We start from the raw sequence: 16,013 nt of genomic DNA on the forward strand, positions 1-16,013 counted from the left end.
CAGTTCCCTTCTAAAATCACAGGTAGGGAAAAGAGGAAAAGCCTCTTTGCCCTCAGTACCTCAGTTTACTTCTGAAGTCCCAGATCATGTTTATTTTATCATATTCCTCCCTCCCTTGACTCCACTTCTTCATCCCCCACCCCTCCCCCACCACCTGATCTTTCAGGACAGGATGGGACATATCTCTTCCCTTTGTCACATGTCTTACTTCTTCCTTCCTTTCATTGTTTGAGACTTTACTTCCCTAATGAGATTTTTTTTTTTAATTTTTAAATTTGGGGTTTTTGGGGGGTTTTTTTTGGCCATGCCACTGGACGTGTGGGATCTTAGTTCCCTGACCAGGGGTCAAACCTTGGCCCCATCAGTGAAAACACAGTCCTATTCACTGGACCACCAGGGAATTCCCCCTGAGATTTTAATTTATCTGACAGACAATTTCAACTGTGAAATTGTTGAATCTGGAATATTTTTAGACTCATTGTATTTGGGCTACACTGTCACTTGCTACTTATAACCTCTACTTGTCTAAGTTGGTACTTATAACCTCTGATTGTCTAAGTTTAAAAACAGTTTGCTGTGCATAATTCAAGAATGAATTTCAGTCAATTATGCATCAGTAAAGATTAATTTAAAAAAAAGAAATTCTAGGTTTAAAAAAAGAATACATTTTGGTCTAGAGAATGATGTGGATTTATAGAAAATATTCTGGTCTAACCAATTGCAGATGGTTTTACTTGTGTATCACTATTGTTCCCTGTTCCCAGTGGGGAAAATAGTATTGATGGTACATATGGACAGAGAGTTCATTTATCCAAAAGGACTTCTTTAATACTCTGCTAATCTCCTCACCTAAAGGGATAGCCATGCCCCTGGTTATAGAAAAGAAAAGGGAAGAGTTTCTGAAGAAAGAGGGAGCTTTTGCCTCTTTGCTCAGCCTTTGTTAGGACATCAGTTGCACTGCAGTCACTAGCAAGTGGGGTAACTGAAGAGCCTATGCACTGATGCTCGGTATACATCTCTGCTTGCATTTCCTCCCACCACGTAGCTCGTACCTAATCATACAGCAAGGGAATTAATTTGTACCTAGTAAATTCTGGTGCCTGGGGGCAAGGAGAGGAGCTGGTGTTGGCTTTTAACTGGTACTGTCTGCTACATTCTAACCCAACTTTTATCCAAGAGGTTTGCGCTGGGGGAGAAAGCAATCATGAAACTAATAATAACTGAACATATCAAAGCAGAATTCCTGATTCCCTACCTCCAACCTGTCTCTCTCTTTCTCAAATTTCTCATCTTACTTAATGACACCATGATCCACCCAGTTGCTCAAGTCATCCTAGATTTGCCCTTTTCCCTCACATTCAGTCCGTCGGTAAGTTCTGCTGGCTTTGCCTCCAGAATATTTCCTAAATCCATCAATTCTCCATCTCCATGGTTATGATCTTAGTCCAAACTCCCATCATCTCTCACTTGATTTACTTCAATAACCTCCAAACAAATCTTCCCCCTTGTTACTCTGGATTACCTTCCATCCATCTACCCACCATGGGTTTCCCAGGTGGCACAGTGGTAAAGAATCCACCTGCCGCTGCAGGAGACACAAGAGACACGGGGTTTGGTCCCTGGGTCAGGAAGATCCCCTGGAGTAGAAAAGGGCAACCCACTCCAGTATTCTTGCCTGGAAAATTCCATGGACAGAGGCACCTTGTGGGCTATAGTCCATGGGTCGCAAAGAGTCAGACACAACTGAGCAACTGAGCACATATACACATCCACCCGCCATAGAACAGCCAGAATGGTCTTTGAAAAAGATAATTTCCCATCTAGTACTCTCCAGTAGATTCTGTCTTACACTTTTAAAAATACAAGCTCATCATCACGATCTGCTCCAGTTTATACCTTTCCATACTTTCGGCTCACTTCGCTCCTCACTCACAGTGTTATAGCTGCATGTTCTGTTCCTTGAACACCCCAGGTTGTTCTTGCCTCAAGCTCTTCACATCTACTGAAGGCTCTATGTGAAAGATAGGTACTCCTAGATTTTCTCCTCCTAGATCTAGCAGATCTACTCCTAGATCTTCAAATAGCTCCATTTCAAATATTCAGCAAGCCTTCCTTGACCACCCAAACTAGATTAACTGCTCCCCTCCATTCACACTCCAACACATCAGCCTGTTTTGTTTTCTTTATAGCACTTAAAAATCATCAAATTTAACTCATTTATATGTTGGCCTTTTTATTGTCTCCCAGCATTAGAACAACCTCATCAGTGCCTGGAAGAGCACCTCATTCCGAAGAGGGCTCATAAATGACCATTGAATGAACATAGGACCTTGTGTGTTATTTTGCTTTTGTTTCTTCATGTGTGTGCTGAGAATACATCTTGCGGTGATGACTAGCTGGGCAGAATTGGGGCATTCCCAGTAGTACTACTAAGTGCCTGAAGAAATGATCTTGAGTTCTAATGTTCTCCCTTTAAAAATATCCCTTGTGGGTTTAGCACACAGCTGAGAGCACAGTTGTGAGCTGGGCAGGGATTCAAAGTCCTATGTGTTAGCCATCCTGAGATCTGCCTAGCCCCTTGGAAACAGGACTAACCCCAGGTCCATCTCCCCACGGTGTCCCCACACTTGCCTCTCCCCAAGGGCCAGGCACACACCCTCTTCTACCTTCAGTGTGAACAGACCTCCTCTTTCTCGGATGCACACACTGTCCCCTCAGTGTGTCACTTTGTCTGTGTGCACACATCTACACCCCTTATAAGTCTCAGAAGCATTTCATCACATCAGTCCAACTTTATTTTGGCTGTGGGCTCAGGACAATGGAGGGCTGCACACATGGACCCTCCTTTGGATGCAGGTGGCAGGGCTCAGCTTGGTGGGCAGGGGCAGGTGCATCAGGACCTTCCTCCTGTGTAGCCTAGTGGTGCCCAGGGGCCCTTCCAAGTACACAGGACAGGAATACACTGCCAGGCCGCCTCGGGGTGGCAGGTCATTGGCCCCTGGGGCCTGGGCACTGACGCTGACAGGAGGCAGAGGGCTGGGTTGACTGGAGGAGCTGTCCTGCAAGGCCCCTGCTACCGGGTCCCACTTGGCATTGTGAAGCTGTAGTCCAATCAGCAGCAGCCCCATCTCTGGAACTGTGGGATGTGGGCCATTCGCCACCTGGGGGTGCCAGAAACTGATCAGGCACGGCTAAGAAACTAAGGGGTTCCGGTGGAGTCAGATCAGAGAAGCAGGTGAGCTACTGAGGAAGTAGAACCAAGAGGAGCTAAGGTGAGGGGCTTAGCTACACTGCGAGGTGTAACCAGGAATTTGAAGGGACGGAACTGGAAACGAAGGGGTAGCACGAAGATACCTGGAAGTGCAGAGGACTGATCAGCTCCTGACGTTTGTGGGGGAGTTGACAGGAGCTGGAGGCTTGGCAAGCTAGGAAATTTGTCGGGGCGACCACAGCAAAGGTAGCTTCCCATCGCAGGGACAGCAGCAGGCGGCGCGGGTGGCAAAAGGCTGACAGGTGAAAGATGCGCTCTGGTACTTGGGTTCCCACACCCAGGTAGCGAAGCAACAGCTGCCCACGGCGCGACAGCTGTCGCAGCCAGTGCCAGGGTGGCTGCGGCCCGGCAGGCGCGTGGGGTCGCCAAGGCGGGGGTAGGCGGCCAGTCCAGAGAGCCTGAGCCACCTCGGCACAGCGCCGGGCGGCACACAGGGGCGCGCCCTTCAGCTGCTGCAGCAGGCAATCCAGGTCCCTCTGCAGCGCGCCCACCAGCTGGCTCAGTTCCAGCACCTCCGTCTTGAGGAAGCCCTCCACCGGGAGCGGCGCACTCAACCCCAGCTCCCCGAACCCCACGCCAGACTCCTCTTGGCGCGTGGTCTCGGTCAGCTGAGCCTGCAGTGACTCCAGTCTCCGCTTGGCTTGCTCTAGGCGTTGCCGCAGCCGCCTTTCGGCACGCCGCGAGGTCCCGCGGGCCGCGGGCACCCAAGTAGGTGAACATCGCTGCAGCGCACTCAGGATGGCGCGGCTCTGGCGTCGCAACAGCCATGTCTGGGAGCCAGCACTCAGTCCGCAGATCCGGGGTTCAGGCGGTGTGGGCAGTAGGTGCATCTGAGCCTTGCACTCTTCCAGAGCATCCAGCTCCTTTAGTTCTTAGGGGTTGGAGAGGAGGGGTGAGAGATAAAGACCATCTTTTTCCACCCCAGACCCAAGGAGTAGGCCTTCCTCTGACATTTGAACCCATCATTATCCCATAACTGTGTCAATATCCTCCTTTCTATACCTTTATTGGTACCTTTGTTATATTCCCTTGAGCAAGGTGGCATTACTGTGCTGCTTCCCACCCCAACACAGATACCTGACTGCAGCTCACCTGGGCTGGGCATCAGAGTGGCCAGCAGATACTGAGGTGTGTGTGGCTGGGCTCCATTCCCACTGCTGGAGCTCAAGCAGGCTCGCGTGAGGCTAACCAGGACCTCCCTGTCCTTGTCATCTCCCACAGGACCCCCATAGAAAACTGAAGCTGAGGATGAGGTCAGAGCCCCTCAGTTTCAGTCCCTTCCATTTCCACCACCTCCCAAACCGAAGTAGTACATTATGTCCCATCTCAGTGCTCCCCCAGCCCACTCCCTTCTGGGTTCTCCTGGGGGCTGGTGACCACATGGGGGACAGGAGGAGTCTCACCGGCCAGCTCCCTCATGGCAACACTAGGATTGCTAAGGCTGGCCCACAGCTGGTCTTGGATCTGCAGGACGTGGGTCAGGGTCGCTTGACTCCTGAGGGTGGAGAGCAGGAAGTTGGGTTTCAAAACTGTCTATATGCTGAGGATTTTCACATCTTTCTCTCCAGCCCAGACTTCTCTCCTGAGCTCCAAACCCATGAGGCTTATTAGTCATTGCCACTTGGCACCTCTAATTTCCTTTCAACTGAAATCATTTCCCCCCACACCAGCTACCCAGTCATCCAGTGCTGAAATCTGAGACCCATCCTTGACTCTTACTTCTTCCTCACCCCATCTCATTTCTCGATACTGCCAGAGCCTCCCCAAACTATTCTGCTTGCCTCCAGCCCACCCCATCTGATCCGTTCTCCACACTGCTGTCAGACTGATCTTTCCAACAAACAAATGGGATCATGTTTCTTCTATTTAAAGCCCTTTAGTGGCTTCCCACTGTCCTCAGGATCCGATCAGTCCCACAAGCCTGACCCCTAGCATGTCCACCTCAGCCACACTAAAGCCTTCTCTCTCCTGCTAAGCTTAGTTCCCTCTGCTCAGAAAGGCCTCATCTCCTCCTGATCTGCCTCTGCTATCAGGACTCAATTCAAAGCAAGATTCCAAAGTCCTTGGCGACGCCTTCCTTGACTTCTCCTTGCCCTCATATTTTGGAGCTCCCCAGAGATGAATCCCAGCATGTGAAAAATATTCAGTGTTTGTTGAGCGACTGACAGAGCAGGATGGGTGGGGATCCCTCACCAGTGCCCCCTGTGAGCCTGCAGCTTCATTCCATAGAGCTGCCGGTGTAGCAGGAGGCCATGTAGGAGAAGCAGAGGCAGCACCCTGCTTGGGGGTTGCACAGAGAGTCCTTGCTGGACTAGCTCCATACTGTCGACCAGGACATGGCCCAGCTCCAGGGACTGGTCCCAGAAAACAGGCATGGAGTGCTGAGTGAGCACGGCTGGGGAGGAAGGAAAGTGCTGAGTCAGCACAGTGCAGTTGCCCTCTGGGCTCCAATCCAAGAGCCTATGGGGAAGCTCCTTCCTCACCTGGTAAGGAAGCAGTAGCTTCTGCAGACACAGTAAGCCAAAGACGGAAATCCCTGTGGACAGCAGCCACATTCCCATTTGCTTGTTGAGCAAAAAGCAGTTCTAACTCCAGGTCCGAGACCTCTAGGGGTCAGACATGGGGCTGAGATCAATTTCTGGATAGGGATCAGACTTGAGGCTAAGGGGTCATACAAAGGGGATGAGGGGATAGACCATGAGACCCAAGTTCAAGCTCAGGCCCAAGTTCAGGATAAAGTCCTAGAAGCCATCTCTAGACAGCAAACCCACCCTTGGCTCCATCCAACAGTCCCAGCAAGGGCTGCAACAGCTCTTTTGGCCAGTGAGGCATAAGATGACAGTTCTCCAGCACCAGCCATTCCCCCCTGAGCATAGCCTTGTGGAGAGAGCTGATCACGATGGAGACTGGGTCCCAGGTTTCAGAGCCCAGAGCTATCACCTTCAGATGCTTCTTTCCCTGGAGACAAACAACAAAATGGCAGAGTAACTCAAAGAGATCCTAGGATGACCCAGAGGACCCAGAGTAATGCCACAGATGACCCAAAGTCCCTGAGTAATCCAGAAAGAGAATGCTCTGGGGGAGCGGGGGGGTACCACCCACCCCAGCCCTAAGAGCCCCGTCACTCTGTGGCCCAGAGGCTGGGCTCAAACCTGTTTATGTCTGGCAGCCAGCTTCTGGATAACGGTCAGGTGATGCAGGGTGGCAGTGGGATGACCAGGTGGTGGTAACAAGATCAGTATGGGCTGAGTAGCCTGAGTGTGTTCAATGGGGATGGTGTGGGCACTCAGGTTTTCATCCAGGGGCCGGCCCAGGAGGCTGGTGGTGAAGGTTGCCAGGGTGCTGACCAGGCACTCAGGTCGCAGCACACGCCACAGGATCAGCTTCTGGAGGAGGCTCAGTGGGTGAGCCCCCGGCCCTGGTGCAGGGCCCAGCACACTGGATGATAGCGACAGGTAAGCCTGCCAAACACTGGCATGGCCCGCCAGGGATGCACACAGCCCAGCGAATGGGGGCAGCACCTCTAACATCTCACATTCGTGCCAGGTTCTCAGCCCTAGCCAGGCCGGTCGAGCCACACGTGGGACTGGTTTTTCACAGCCTGTGCTGGGAGAGACTGCCAGTCCAGGCCAGAGGGCCAGCCTCTCCAGCTCCGGCGCCTTCCTTGCCACTCGCAACAGAGCCAAAGCACCCAAGACACCCACCAAGGGTACTCGGGTCAGGCCCAGTGTAGCCATGGTTGTACCTAGTAGCTGGTGGGTCAGCTGTCTCTTCAGCTGCAGCAGACGGCAGGTTACTTCCTCCCGCTGGTGAATCTCACCCTTTATGCTGTGCAGAGCCCGTTTGGTGGCAGCCAGACAATCCTCTGGACTCAAACGGAAAAGTGGTAGTAAGTTCTGCAGTGAGCTAAGAGCCTTTATGATGGTCATGCCATGCCAGACCACACGCCGATAGGGTGCCCACAGTGCCACCTCCTTCAGCTTCAGCTCTTCTAGGTCCTCTAAATGGGCATGCAGCTGACACAGCTCCGCCTGGGCCCTCACCACGTCTCGCAGGAACTTGGCTGGTTTCTGACGCCGTGGGCCCTGGAGCAGTAGCATCGTCAGCAGCCGCTCCTACAAACAGTTCCTTATTGCATGGATCTGGTCCTTCTCCACGTAGATCCCCGCTCAGTGACATTCATCTCCACCCCCATACTGGGCCCCATCCCAACCCACAGACTGAATCTCCAAGCACCTCAACAGCCCCTGCAGCTTCCCAGGAGTCCAGGAATCTGACGGTCAGGTCCCACCAGTGGGTCTCAAGCTCAGGACGCTCCGTGCATAAGATTTCCCGCAGCATCCGTTCTTCTAGGATTTCTGTATTCACACCCAGGTCCAGCACATTCAGCCCCTTCAGCAATTCACAGCCTAGCACTTGGAGTCACACAGGAGAAATGCTTAACCCCTTCCCTTTGGCAGAGCCAGGGGTGAGGGGCCCAGAGAGTGTGGCTACCAGCTATGGTCCTGAGCCTGCTTTAGGTCAGACTGAGTGAAGCTCGGGCCCTGGTATGTCCACAAAGGTGTGCTGGCAACTCACCCACTGGGCCTCACCTTTTTCCAAGGCATTGAGGGGGACAGTAGTACTCAGATAGAGGCAGAAGCCAGGCTGCACCTGGGGTGGGCTTAGCTGTTCCCGCTGAAGTAGCCATTGCAGTTCTGGGCAGTCTAGGCCCAGCTCCATGTTGGTCAGTAGCACGGGCAGGCCTGCGCAGGGGAGACAAGGACACCTTACCCACCATGTCAGCACCTGGGTGCTCCCATGCACTAAATCTGGCTCCAACCCAGGGTTCTTCCAGAGGATTAGTGCCTGGGGTGGAGGTTAGACTGGGGGTTGAGAGGCCTGTGGGGCCACTGGGTAGGGCAGGACACAGGAGACCTTGGGCGGAGGGCTTGCATTCTCACCATGGGCAGCTGCCTCCTGGAGCCGAGGCCCCAACTCTGGGCTGGCGCCTGAGAAGACTTGGAGGTCGGGAGCGGGTGAGGACTGAGTTTCCTCCTCATCCTGCTGTTCTTTCTCCTCTTGCTCCTGTTGCCCTTCCTTTTCCTCCTTTGTCTCCTTGATTCTCCTTTCTTCTGCCTTCTGCTCCTTTGTTTTATCACACTCATCACTATCATCATCTTCATCTTCCATGTTCTCCTCTTTAGACTCTTTTTTATTTCTCTTAAAGCCCTTCCCTGTGGCAGGAAGATGAAGAGGTGTTCTTCTCAGGGAGGGAATCAGGCTCCTGGGGAGCTTTATTCACCCAAGGACTCCAGCTCATGAAGGAAGGTCTGGTCTGCAGGAAGACACCTTAGGAAAGTCACTTAAGCTCTCTAAGACTCAATTTCCTCATCTGCAAAATGGGTTGATATGAGTGCATTACTAACACCACATAGGGTTCCTGTGAAGATGACGTGAAACAATGCACAGAAAGCACTCCGCTGGCGCCTGGCAAGCACTCAGTAGAGGGCAGCTCTCAGTAACTATAAAATTCCAGGGAGGGGTTCTAGTCACCCCTGAAACTAGCTCCATTTCTGCCTTTCTGTAGGTTGGCTCGAAGAGTCAGTGCATTTCCCTTTTTGCCTGAGCTAATTCTGTCACTAACAACTATACGAGTCACCACTAGCATAGAGATCAGTGCCTGGAAGTATCAATTTGTAAAAGAAAGTCCATAAACTGTGGCCTTGGCCACCACATGGGCAGTGCTATGGACATGGGTGGTTGTAACCAACAGCTATCTGCAGTCCCCTTCTCTTTTGCCTCCTCTACTGCAGGAGCTGGAAAAGATGAATAGTGTTTTGTTTTGTTTTATGTTGGGAAATTTAAGAATAAGTTTTTTAAAAAATTAAGTGTTTAAGAAATCGGCAAGTAGAGGTTGCCAGACCCACAATGTTTGTTTCCTATTGCTTAACAAATTACCACAAACTAAACAGCTAAAAACGACACACATTTATTATCTCTCAGTTTAGTAGGTTAGAAACCTGACCAGACGCTCTGCTCAGAGTTATACTGGGCTAAAATTGAGACTAAAATCATGGGTTGCACTGCTCAACTGGGACTTGTGTGTTCTTCCAGGCTTACCATTTTATGGGTTTTGTTTGTTGTTTTATTGAAGTACAGTTGGTTTATAGTGCTGTTAGTTTCAGGTATACAGCAAAATGATTCAGATATCTATAGGTGTATTCTTTTTCAGATTTTATCCTTTATAGGTTATTACAAGATATTGAATATAGTTCCCTGTGCTATAAGTAGGTCCTTGTTTTTTATCTATTGTATCGATAGTAGTATACAATAATATCTGTTAATTCCAAACTCCTAATTTATCCTCCCCCTCCTTTCCCTTTAGTAACCATAACTTTATTTTCTGTAAATATGCCTGTTTTGTAAATAAATTCATTTGTATCATTTTTTTTTTAGATTCCACATATAAGTGATATATGCTATTTGTGCATCTGGCTATCCAGATTTCTGGAAGATCTTTTATTTTTCTGATGAAAGGGACAGATATTGGCTAGGAGCACCTCTGACATGATGCTTGGAGGGATAGTAGCATTTGATAGCAAATATGGTGGCTTTAAAACAATAGAAATTTATTCTCTTAGTGGCCTTGAGACCAGAAATCCAAAATCAAGGTGTTGGCAAGACTGCACTCCTTCTGAAGGCTTTAAGGAAGATTTCTTTCTTGCCTCTTCCAGCTTCTGGTGGTTCTAGGAGTTCCTTGGCTCGTGGCTACATAACCCCACTGTCTTTCCCTTCACATGGCCTTCCTCTGTGCACCTATGCCTTATCTTCTATCTCTTATAAGAACACTTATCATTGGATTTAGGCCAACCCTGGAAATCTAGGATGGTCTCATTGCAAACCCTTAACTTAATTATATCTACAAAGACTCCTTTTCCAAAAAAAGATCACATTCATAGGTTCTGGAGGTTAGGATGAGGATATATCTTTTGGGTGGACACCATCCAACCTACTACAATGTGATAAATGACTATACCAAGGGTCATAGGTCAGAAAGCTAGAAGATTCTGGGTGCTTGGAGGCAACACTGAAGCCCTATACCTGCTTATCCCGGTCCTTTTTATAGGTTAAAAAGGACTTATCCAATAAAATAAGTCCATTTGTTTAAGCCATGGTGAGTGGGACTTTTGTTACAGGCAGTAAGCAGCAGTGAGGATTTTTCTTTTCCTTACTGGTAAGGTAGCTAAGCTATGTGTAGCTAAAAAGCTGGCTTATCTCATGGGACTTGGCCCCTGTGCTCACTGAACTTTAGTGGACTTAGTAGAAGATGCTGGAGCAAGCTGGCTACACTTCTTCTTAGTGAAACAATCTCCAGAAAGAACTTTAAGGGAATTCCTTTCTTCTCATATCAAGCAGTGTTAGATCACACATGATCAGATACTCATGAGCCTTGCTGACTTCTAAAAAATGATTCTGTACATCATATCACATGGAATAGGAACTCACGGGCTATTGGAAAATCAGGGATGCCTCCAGGTTCATCGCAAGCACTTTTCTCCCTGCATTCCCTGCCTAAGTAGTCTCTCTCCCCATTTGATCCACATACTTCCAAGTAGGGGCTGCATTCCATGGCCAGTCAGCCTAAGCTCCCCCCTAATACTGTTTTCTTACTACAGCCCTGAGTTAAGGGCCAAGGTTTAGATGGATGACAGTTACACTAAGGCTTAGTGGAATTGGTGGAGTCCCCAGAACCAATGTTAAGAGACAGAAGCCAGAAGTTGGGGCTTAAATTCAACAACGAGAATATATCAAGAGTTCTGGCATCAGTTTAATAGGATCTTTACAAATGAAATCTGGAGGGGAAAAGATGAGAGATTTTAGGGGATTAACCAGAAACTCCCCCCTCTGGTAATAAGTGTTTGCTTAACTTTACAGCACATTCTAAGCCCCCATACCCATTCCAATAGGAAGTGGACATTTACAGTATAACGGCTACCAACAGGGTACTCTTGCCTGACCTTCCTCTCACAGATACTTCTAGGGAACAATGGGCAAGGAAAATTATACTATTTATCAGAACTCAGGGCAGCTGAACTGGCTGTCCAGGAACTGACTCCAATGAATTCAATTAGCCAGTGAAATGATGCTAATCTTTTACCTTCTGTCTGGCATTGCACAGTATCTGCTAGAGACCAATATAATGTGTATTTCTTACCCTTTCCAAGTTTCTAAACAGAAGTTTATTATAGTTATCTTGATTTGATTTTGCTTCTCTTTGCTTATCAGGTGTATTCTTAAGGTGAGATTCACTTAATCTAGGATAGTTTACAGAACCACCATGAAAAGCCATATCCAGATCTGATCAAGAGATTATTCAGAGTTTCAGGACTCAGAATTGGATATAGCAGCTGGATGTTTCTTTAGGGTGTCTCTTATTAGAGAGGGGGTAAATTAATTTATAGCTACACATGTGCTAGCGGTATAGTGGATGTTTTTGCAATGGTGTATGGGCACAAACAGAAAGTCATATACTGGACAGCCAAGGGATGGACTGTAGTATCGATAGCAGTAAGACACTGGTAGTAATAATGACTACTGACTCAATGGACATGAATTTGAGCCAACTCTGGGAGATAGTGAAGGACAGGGAAGTCTGGCATGCTGTAGTCCATGGGATCACCAAGAGTCGAACATGACTCAGTGGCTAAATAGCAACAAGAACAAATAATGACTAATGTTTTTGAGAACTTATTATACATTAGGCACTGTGTAAACTCTTTTTTTCATGAATTATCTTAATTCTCACAACACTTTATGAGATAGCTATAAGATCCTGATTTTATTGGCAAACAAACTTAGGCTTTCAGTTCAGTTCAGTTGTTCAAGTTGTGTCCGACTCTTTGAGACCCCATGGACTGCAACACGCCAGGCCTCCCTGTCCATCACCAACTCTCAGAGTTTACCCAAACTCATCTCCATTGAGTCGGTGATGCCATCCAACCATCTCACCCTCTGTCATCCCCTTCTCCTCCTGCATTCAATCTGTCCTAACATCAGGGGTCAGCTCTTCGCATCAGGTGGCCAAAGTATTGGAATTTCAGCTTCAACATCAGTCTTTCCAATGAACACTCAGGACTGATCTCCTTTAGGATGGACTGGTTGGATCTCCTTACAGTCCAAGGGACACTCAAGAGTCTTCTCCAACATCACAGTTCAAAAGCATCAATTCTTCGATGCTCAGCTTTCTTTACAGTCCAACTCTCACATCCATACATGACTACTGGAAAAACCATAGCCTTGACTAGATGGACCTTTGTTGGCAAAGTAATGTCTCTGCTTTTTAATATTTTTTAAACTTAGGCTTTAGAGAGATTAAATACCTTGCCTTAGGTCACACAGCTAGCAAAGTGCAAATATTTGACCCAGGTAGTCTGCTTATAGAGCCCCAGTTACAGACTACTTTATTATATACCTTCTGTTCTAGAAATCTATTATTTTTACCAGTACAACCCTCAGCCCCTTCTTCTGGGAAATAAACACTCTTCCTTCCTTCCCCTAGGAAATGCTCTTTCTGATGCTCTACTCAGATGGGTCCCTGATCTAAGCAGAAACAATGGAAATATTTCCCCAGAATTCCTGATAAATTTGAATAGGAAAACTCTGAGTCATAGTCCAAGGTTCTAATAGTGCTGAGCAGACCAGGAAGTGGAAGATTATGGTCAGCCACATAGATTCACAATCATTGCAGTATGGGCCCAAAAATATACATGTGACCTGATTTATGAATATCATATTGGCTGAAGAAATCTGGGATACCCTGGCCATGAATATTTAGTGTCTTCATTGTGAAAGGGAAGAGTGCATGTGGCTGAGAGTGTTGAGCAGCTCAGATATCAGTTTATTATCCCTGGATTTACCTGTGCCATTGGTGGGACTGGTGGCCAAGCGTCCAGCCTCTTCCAGAGGCAGCGGCTTCAGCCAGATGAGGGCTTCGTTGCCGGGGTCAAGCAGCAGGGGCCAACGGCAGCTGAAGTAGTGAGTGCAACTTCGCAAAAGCAGCGCCGCCAGGCGGGCTGACTTTGCCTGGGGCTTCTTGTCTCGGTCCCACTGGAACTGTTCAGATTCGGAGCTCAGCAAGGACACAAGGCTGAAGGGAGAGCGTATGGAGAGCAGAGGGTTCTTTGGCAACCTAGCGACAGATTTCTGCATCTGCTTCAGGGCCTGTGCCACGTCATCTGGGCCCAGCGGCTCCTGACAGCCCCTGCAGAGAGCCAGCCACTTGTCCAACAGCTCCTGGCGTCGCACTGGTGGGAAGGGACCCAGGTAGTTGATGGCAGCTGAACACAAGAGGGTATCTCCGAGCACCGTGGAGGAGTGACCCTTCAACTTCTGGTGTGGAAGGGAAGACCAGACAGTGTGTGGGCTGGCGGGGAGGGTTCAGGTAGAAGGTCTGGTGGGGAGGGAGCAAGGCAGGGTGTGGGGGAAAGCATGGCAAGGAGGGCAGACTGGGACAGAGGGAGGCGGTGAGGGCATGGGGAGGGGCAGAGGAGTGGTCTGCAGTGCAGAAATGAGCTTTAGGGGGCAATCTAGAAGGAGCTGGTTACCTGGAGTTCCGTAGTCCAGGAATGCATAGGTGTGAGCAGGGCAGCCTCAACCGGCCACTTGTGATGTTTGCCACACTGAGCCTGCCCCAGATTCTCGACCACACGCTTGTGGGAAGTTTGGGCATTTTCCAGATTCTTAGACAGGGCCAAACTGTGCTCTAGAATCTCCTGGGCCTGGAACTCATACTGGCCCAGGCGGGCCTGCTCCCGAGCCAGTGTTGCCTCCACCTGCCGCAGTAGCAGGCCCGTGGGCAGTCCTCGGCGCTGTGCCAGCCCATAGCACAGAACGGCCCAGAGCCAGGCTGCCAGGCTTGCTATAGGTATGCTCACTGCCCGCAAGTCTGCATCGCTCATGCCTGGAGCTTTCAGAGCCAGGTTTAACTTGATTATCTCTGCGTCTGTCATCTTCTCCTTGGGGAAGAACACCAGCTCCTGGGGGAGTTTGTGTTAAGAGGGGTGGAGGAAGACATGGATGCTCTGACCTTGTCCCAACAGCCTCGCTCTGCCAAGTTGCCGCTTTATGCCTGCATTTCTCCTCCTCCGTGGAGCCCCACATTTCTTACCTGATAAAAATCCTCAGAGCATAGCAGCTGCTTGGCACTGGCCCAGCCTGTTTCACGGTGGAAGAGGTCGCACAGAGCATCAGTCACCTGGACCACAGACTCTGGTGGTGCTCGATAGCTTCTTATCTCCTCAAAGTCAGCCACCTGCAGCTGGCTCAGGGGCCCCAGAAATGCCTTGCCCATCTAAACAAGGAGAGACGTGCAGTTGCAGTGAGCTCCCAGAATGTCCTTTCTTCCTTCAAGGTATTTCCAGGAGGGACCATCTTCTCCTAGGGTCTCCAAGGGACCACACCCCAAGCCATCCTATTACCTTTGCCCCAGGAGACTCCATGACAAGCCAACCCATCCTCTCCTCTGGGCATCCTAGGAGAGGTTGTTCCCTTCCAAGAGGGGATCAGTGCAGGGCAGGTGGTAGGAAGAGCGCACCTGCTCTAGGAAAGCCTCATACTGAGCCCGCAGGGCATCCCGCTGCTTGGTCAGGTTCTCAATGAGGTTCTCCTGCTGCCGACACTCTGTCAGCTGCCGCTTGTACAGAATCTTGCTTTGGTCTAGCTGATGATTCAGTCTGCCAAGGCTCTGTGAACAGAGTTTAGGCTCTGCAGCTCCAGATCTTGGGCCAGGTGGGACTACCCCAAGGGAAGACCCCACATGGGCTTGGACTCAGCCATACTCCTGACAGTTGTATGACCAAGTTGACCATTAGGGTGACCCAGTTGAACTCCAAGTAGGCTACAGATACGTGCTGAGCTCTGAAACTGTCATTCCCCAGTCTGTGAGTTATACATCTAGTCAGGCAGCCTCACTGTGTGGGTTGGGTGCTTCTGACCTACCATACAGGCCTAGGCGATCTGAATCCAAAGCCTACGTGCTTAACCACTGGGTGACACTCTATCTTCCTTGACCCGCTAGTGGCATTTGTCACAGAAGAAGCTCCTCCCTGTTGAAACATTCTCCTCTCTTGACTTTCATCAGACCATGTTCTTCTTTGGCTTCTGTGGCTGCTCTTCCTCATTCTCTTCCTCTGCTATCCCTTAAATATTTCTCAAAAAGTTTTCAGGGCCCCCTTATCTTATCATCTTTCTGTGTACCTCCCTAAACTCATGGCTCTGATTATCACTTATATTTTAACAACTCCAAATCCTTATATCTAGCCAGATTCTTCCCCAAGACCCACACCTCCATATCCATCTGCTTAGTGGGAATTTCCTCTTCAGTGTCTCACAGACCCCTCAGACTCCACATATTCAGAAATGAATGTATTGGTGATGGCTCCTCAGATCTCTTACAATCCTATTCATCTCTTCATGTATTCTTTCCTCAGAGATCTGTGGCAAAATACATCCAAGTTTCCCAAGGAAGAAACCTGATGGTTACCCTGACTCCACCTCTTCTAGTCCCCCAAATCAAACCCATCTTCAAGCAAGGCCTTTCTGTTTTATCTGCAGTATGTCTCTCATGTCTACTTCCATCCCCAAAACCATGACTCACACCCACGCGCTCTCACTCCTGATCTTTTGCACTGGCTTCCTAACTCCTACTCCCCCTCCTCTAATCTGCTTTTCATGCTGCAAGCCTATTTGGTTTTCTCAAAGG

At 49.3% G+C, this 16,013-nt stretch overlaps 1 protein-coding gene across 2 annotated transcripts in view; it reads right to left on the minus strand.

Annotated features, from left to right (window-relative positions):
• Nucleotides 1-1,897: 1,897 nt before the first annotated feature.
• DNHD1 (dynein heavy chain domain 1) overlaps nucleotides 1,898-16,013 on the minus strand; it is a 63,518-nt gene continuing 49,402 nt past the window's right edge. Inside the window, exons 31-45 of one of the 2 annotated variants that reach the window (XM_070803760.1) lie at nucleotides 14,847-14,996; nucleotides 14,421-14,603; nucleotides 13,858-14,289; nucleotides 13,171-13,642; nucleotides 8,215-8,487; nucleotides 7,864-8,016; nucleotides 7,508-7,686; nucleotides 6,424-7,386; nucleotides 6,043-6,229; nucleotides 5,755-5,877; nucleotides 5,465-5,666; nucleotides 4,675-4,766; nucleotides 4,364-4,513; nucleotides 3,355-4,142; nucleotides 1,898-3,161 (exon numbers count right to left, since the gene is read on the minus strand). In XM_070803760.1, the coding sequence (XP_070659861.1) occupies nucleotides 2,811-3,161; nucleotides 3,355-4,142; nucleotides 4,364-4,513; nucleotides 4,675-4,766; nucleotides 5,465-5,666; nucleotides 5,755-5,877; nucleotides 6,043-6,229; nucleotides 6,424-7,386; nucleotides 7,508-7,686; nucleotides 7,864-8,016; nucleotides 8,215-8,487; nucleotides 13,171-13,642; nucleotides 13,858-14,289; nucleotides 14,421-14,603; nucleotides 14,847-14,996 (4,698 nt within the window). In that variant the 3' untranslated portion in view covers nucleotides 1,898-2,810. Of the gene's footprint in view, nucleotides 3,162-3,354; nucleotides 4,143-4,363; nucleotides 4,514-4,674; nucleotides 4,767-5,464; nucleotides 5,667-5,754; nucleotides 5,878-6,042; nucleotides 6,230-6,423; nucleotides 7,387-7,507; nucleotides 7,687-7,863; nucleotides 8,017-8,214; nucleotides 8,589-13,170; nucleotides 13,643-13,857; nucleotides 14,290-14,420; nucleotides 14,604-14,846; nucleotides 14,997-16,013 lie in introns of those variants that run through there. The other variant, XM_070803761.1, reaches the window with a different exon arrangement.

This window comes from Bos indicus, chromosome 15, assembly GCF_029378745.1.
Source record: "Bos indicus isolate NIAB-ARS_2022 breed Sahiwal x Tharparkar chromosome 15, NIAB-ARS_B.indTharparkar_mat_pri_1.0, whole genome shotgun sequence".
In the NCBI taxonomy this organism is placed as follows: domain Eukaryota; kingdom Metazoa; phylum Chordata; class Mammalia; order Artiodactyla; family Bovidae; genus Bos; species Bos indicus.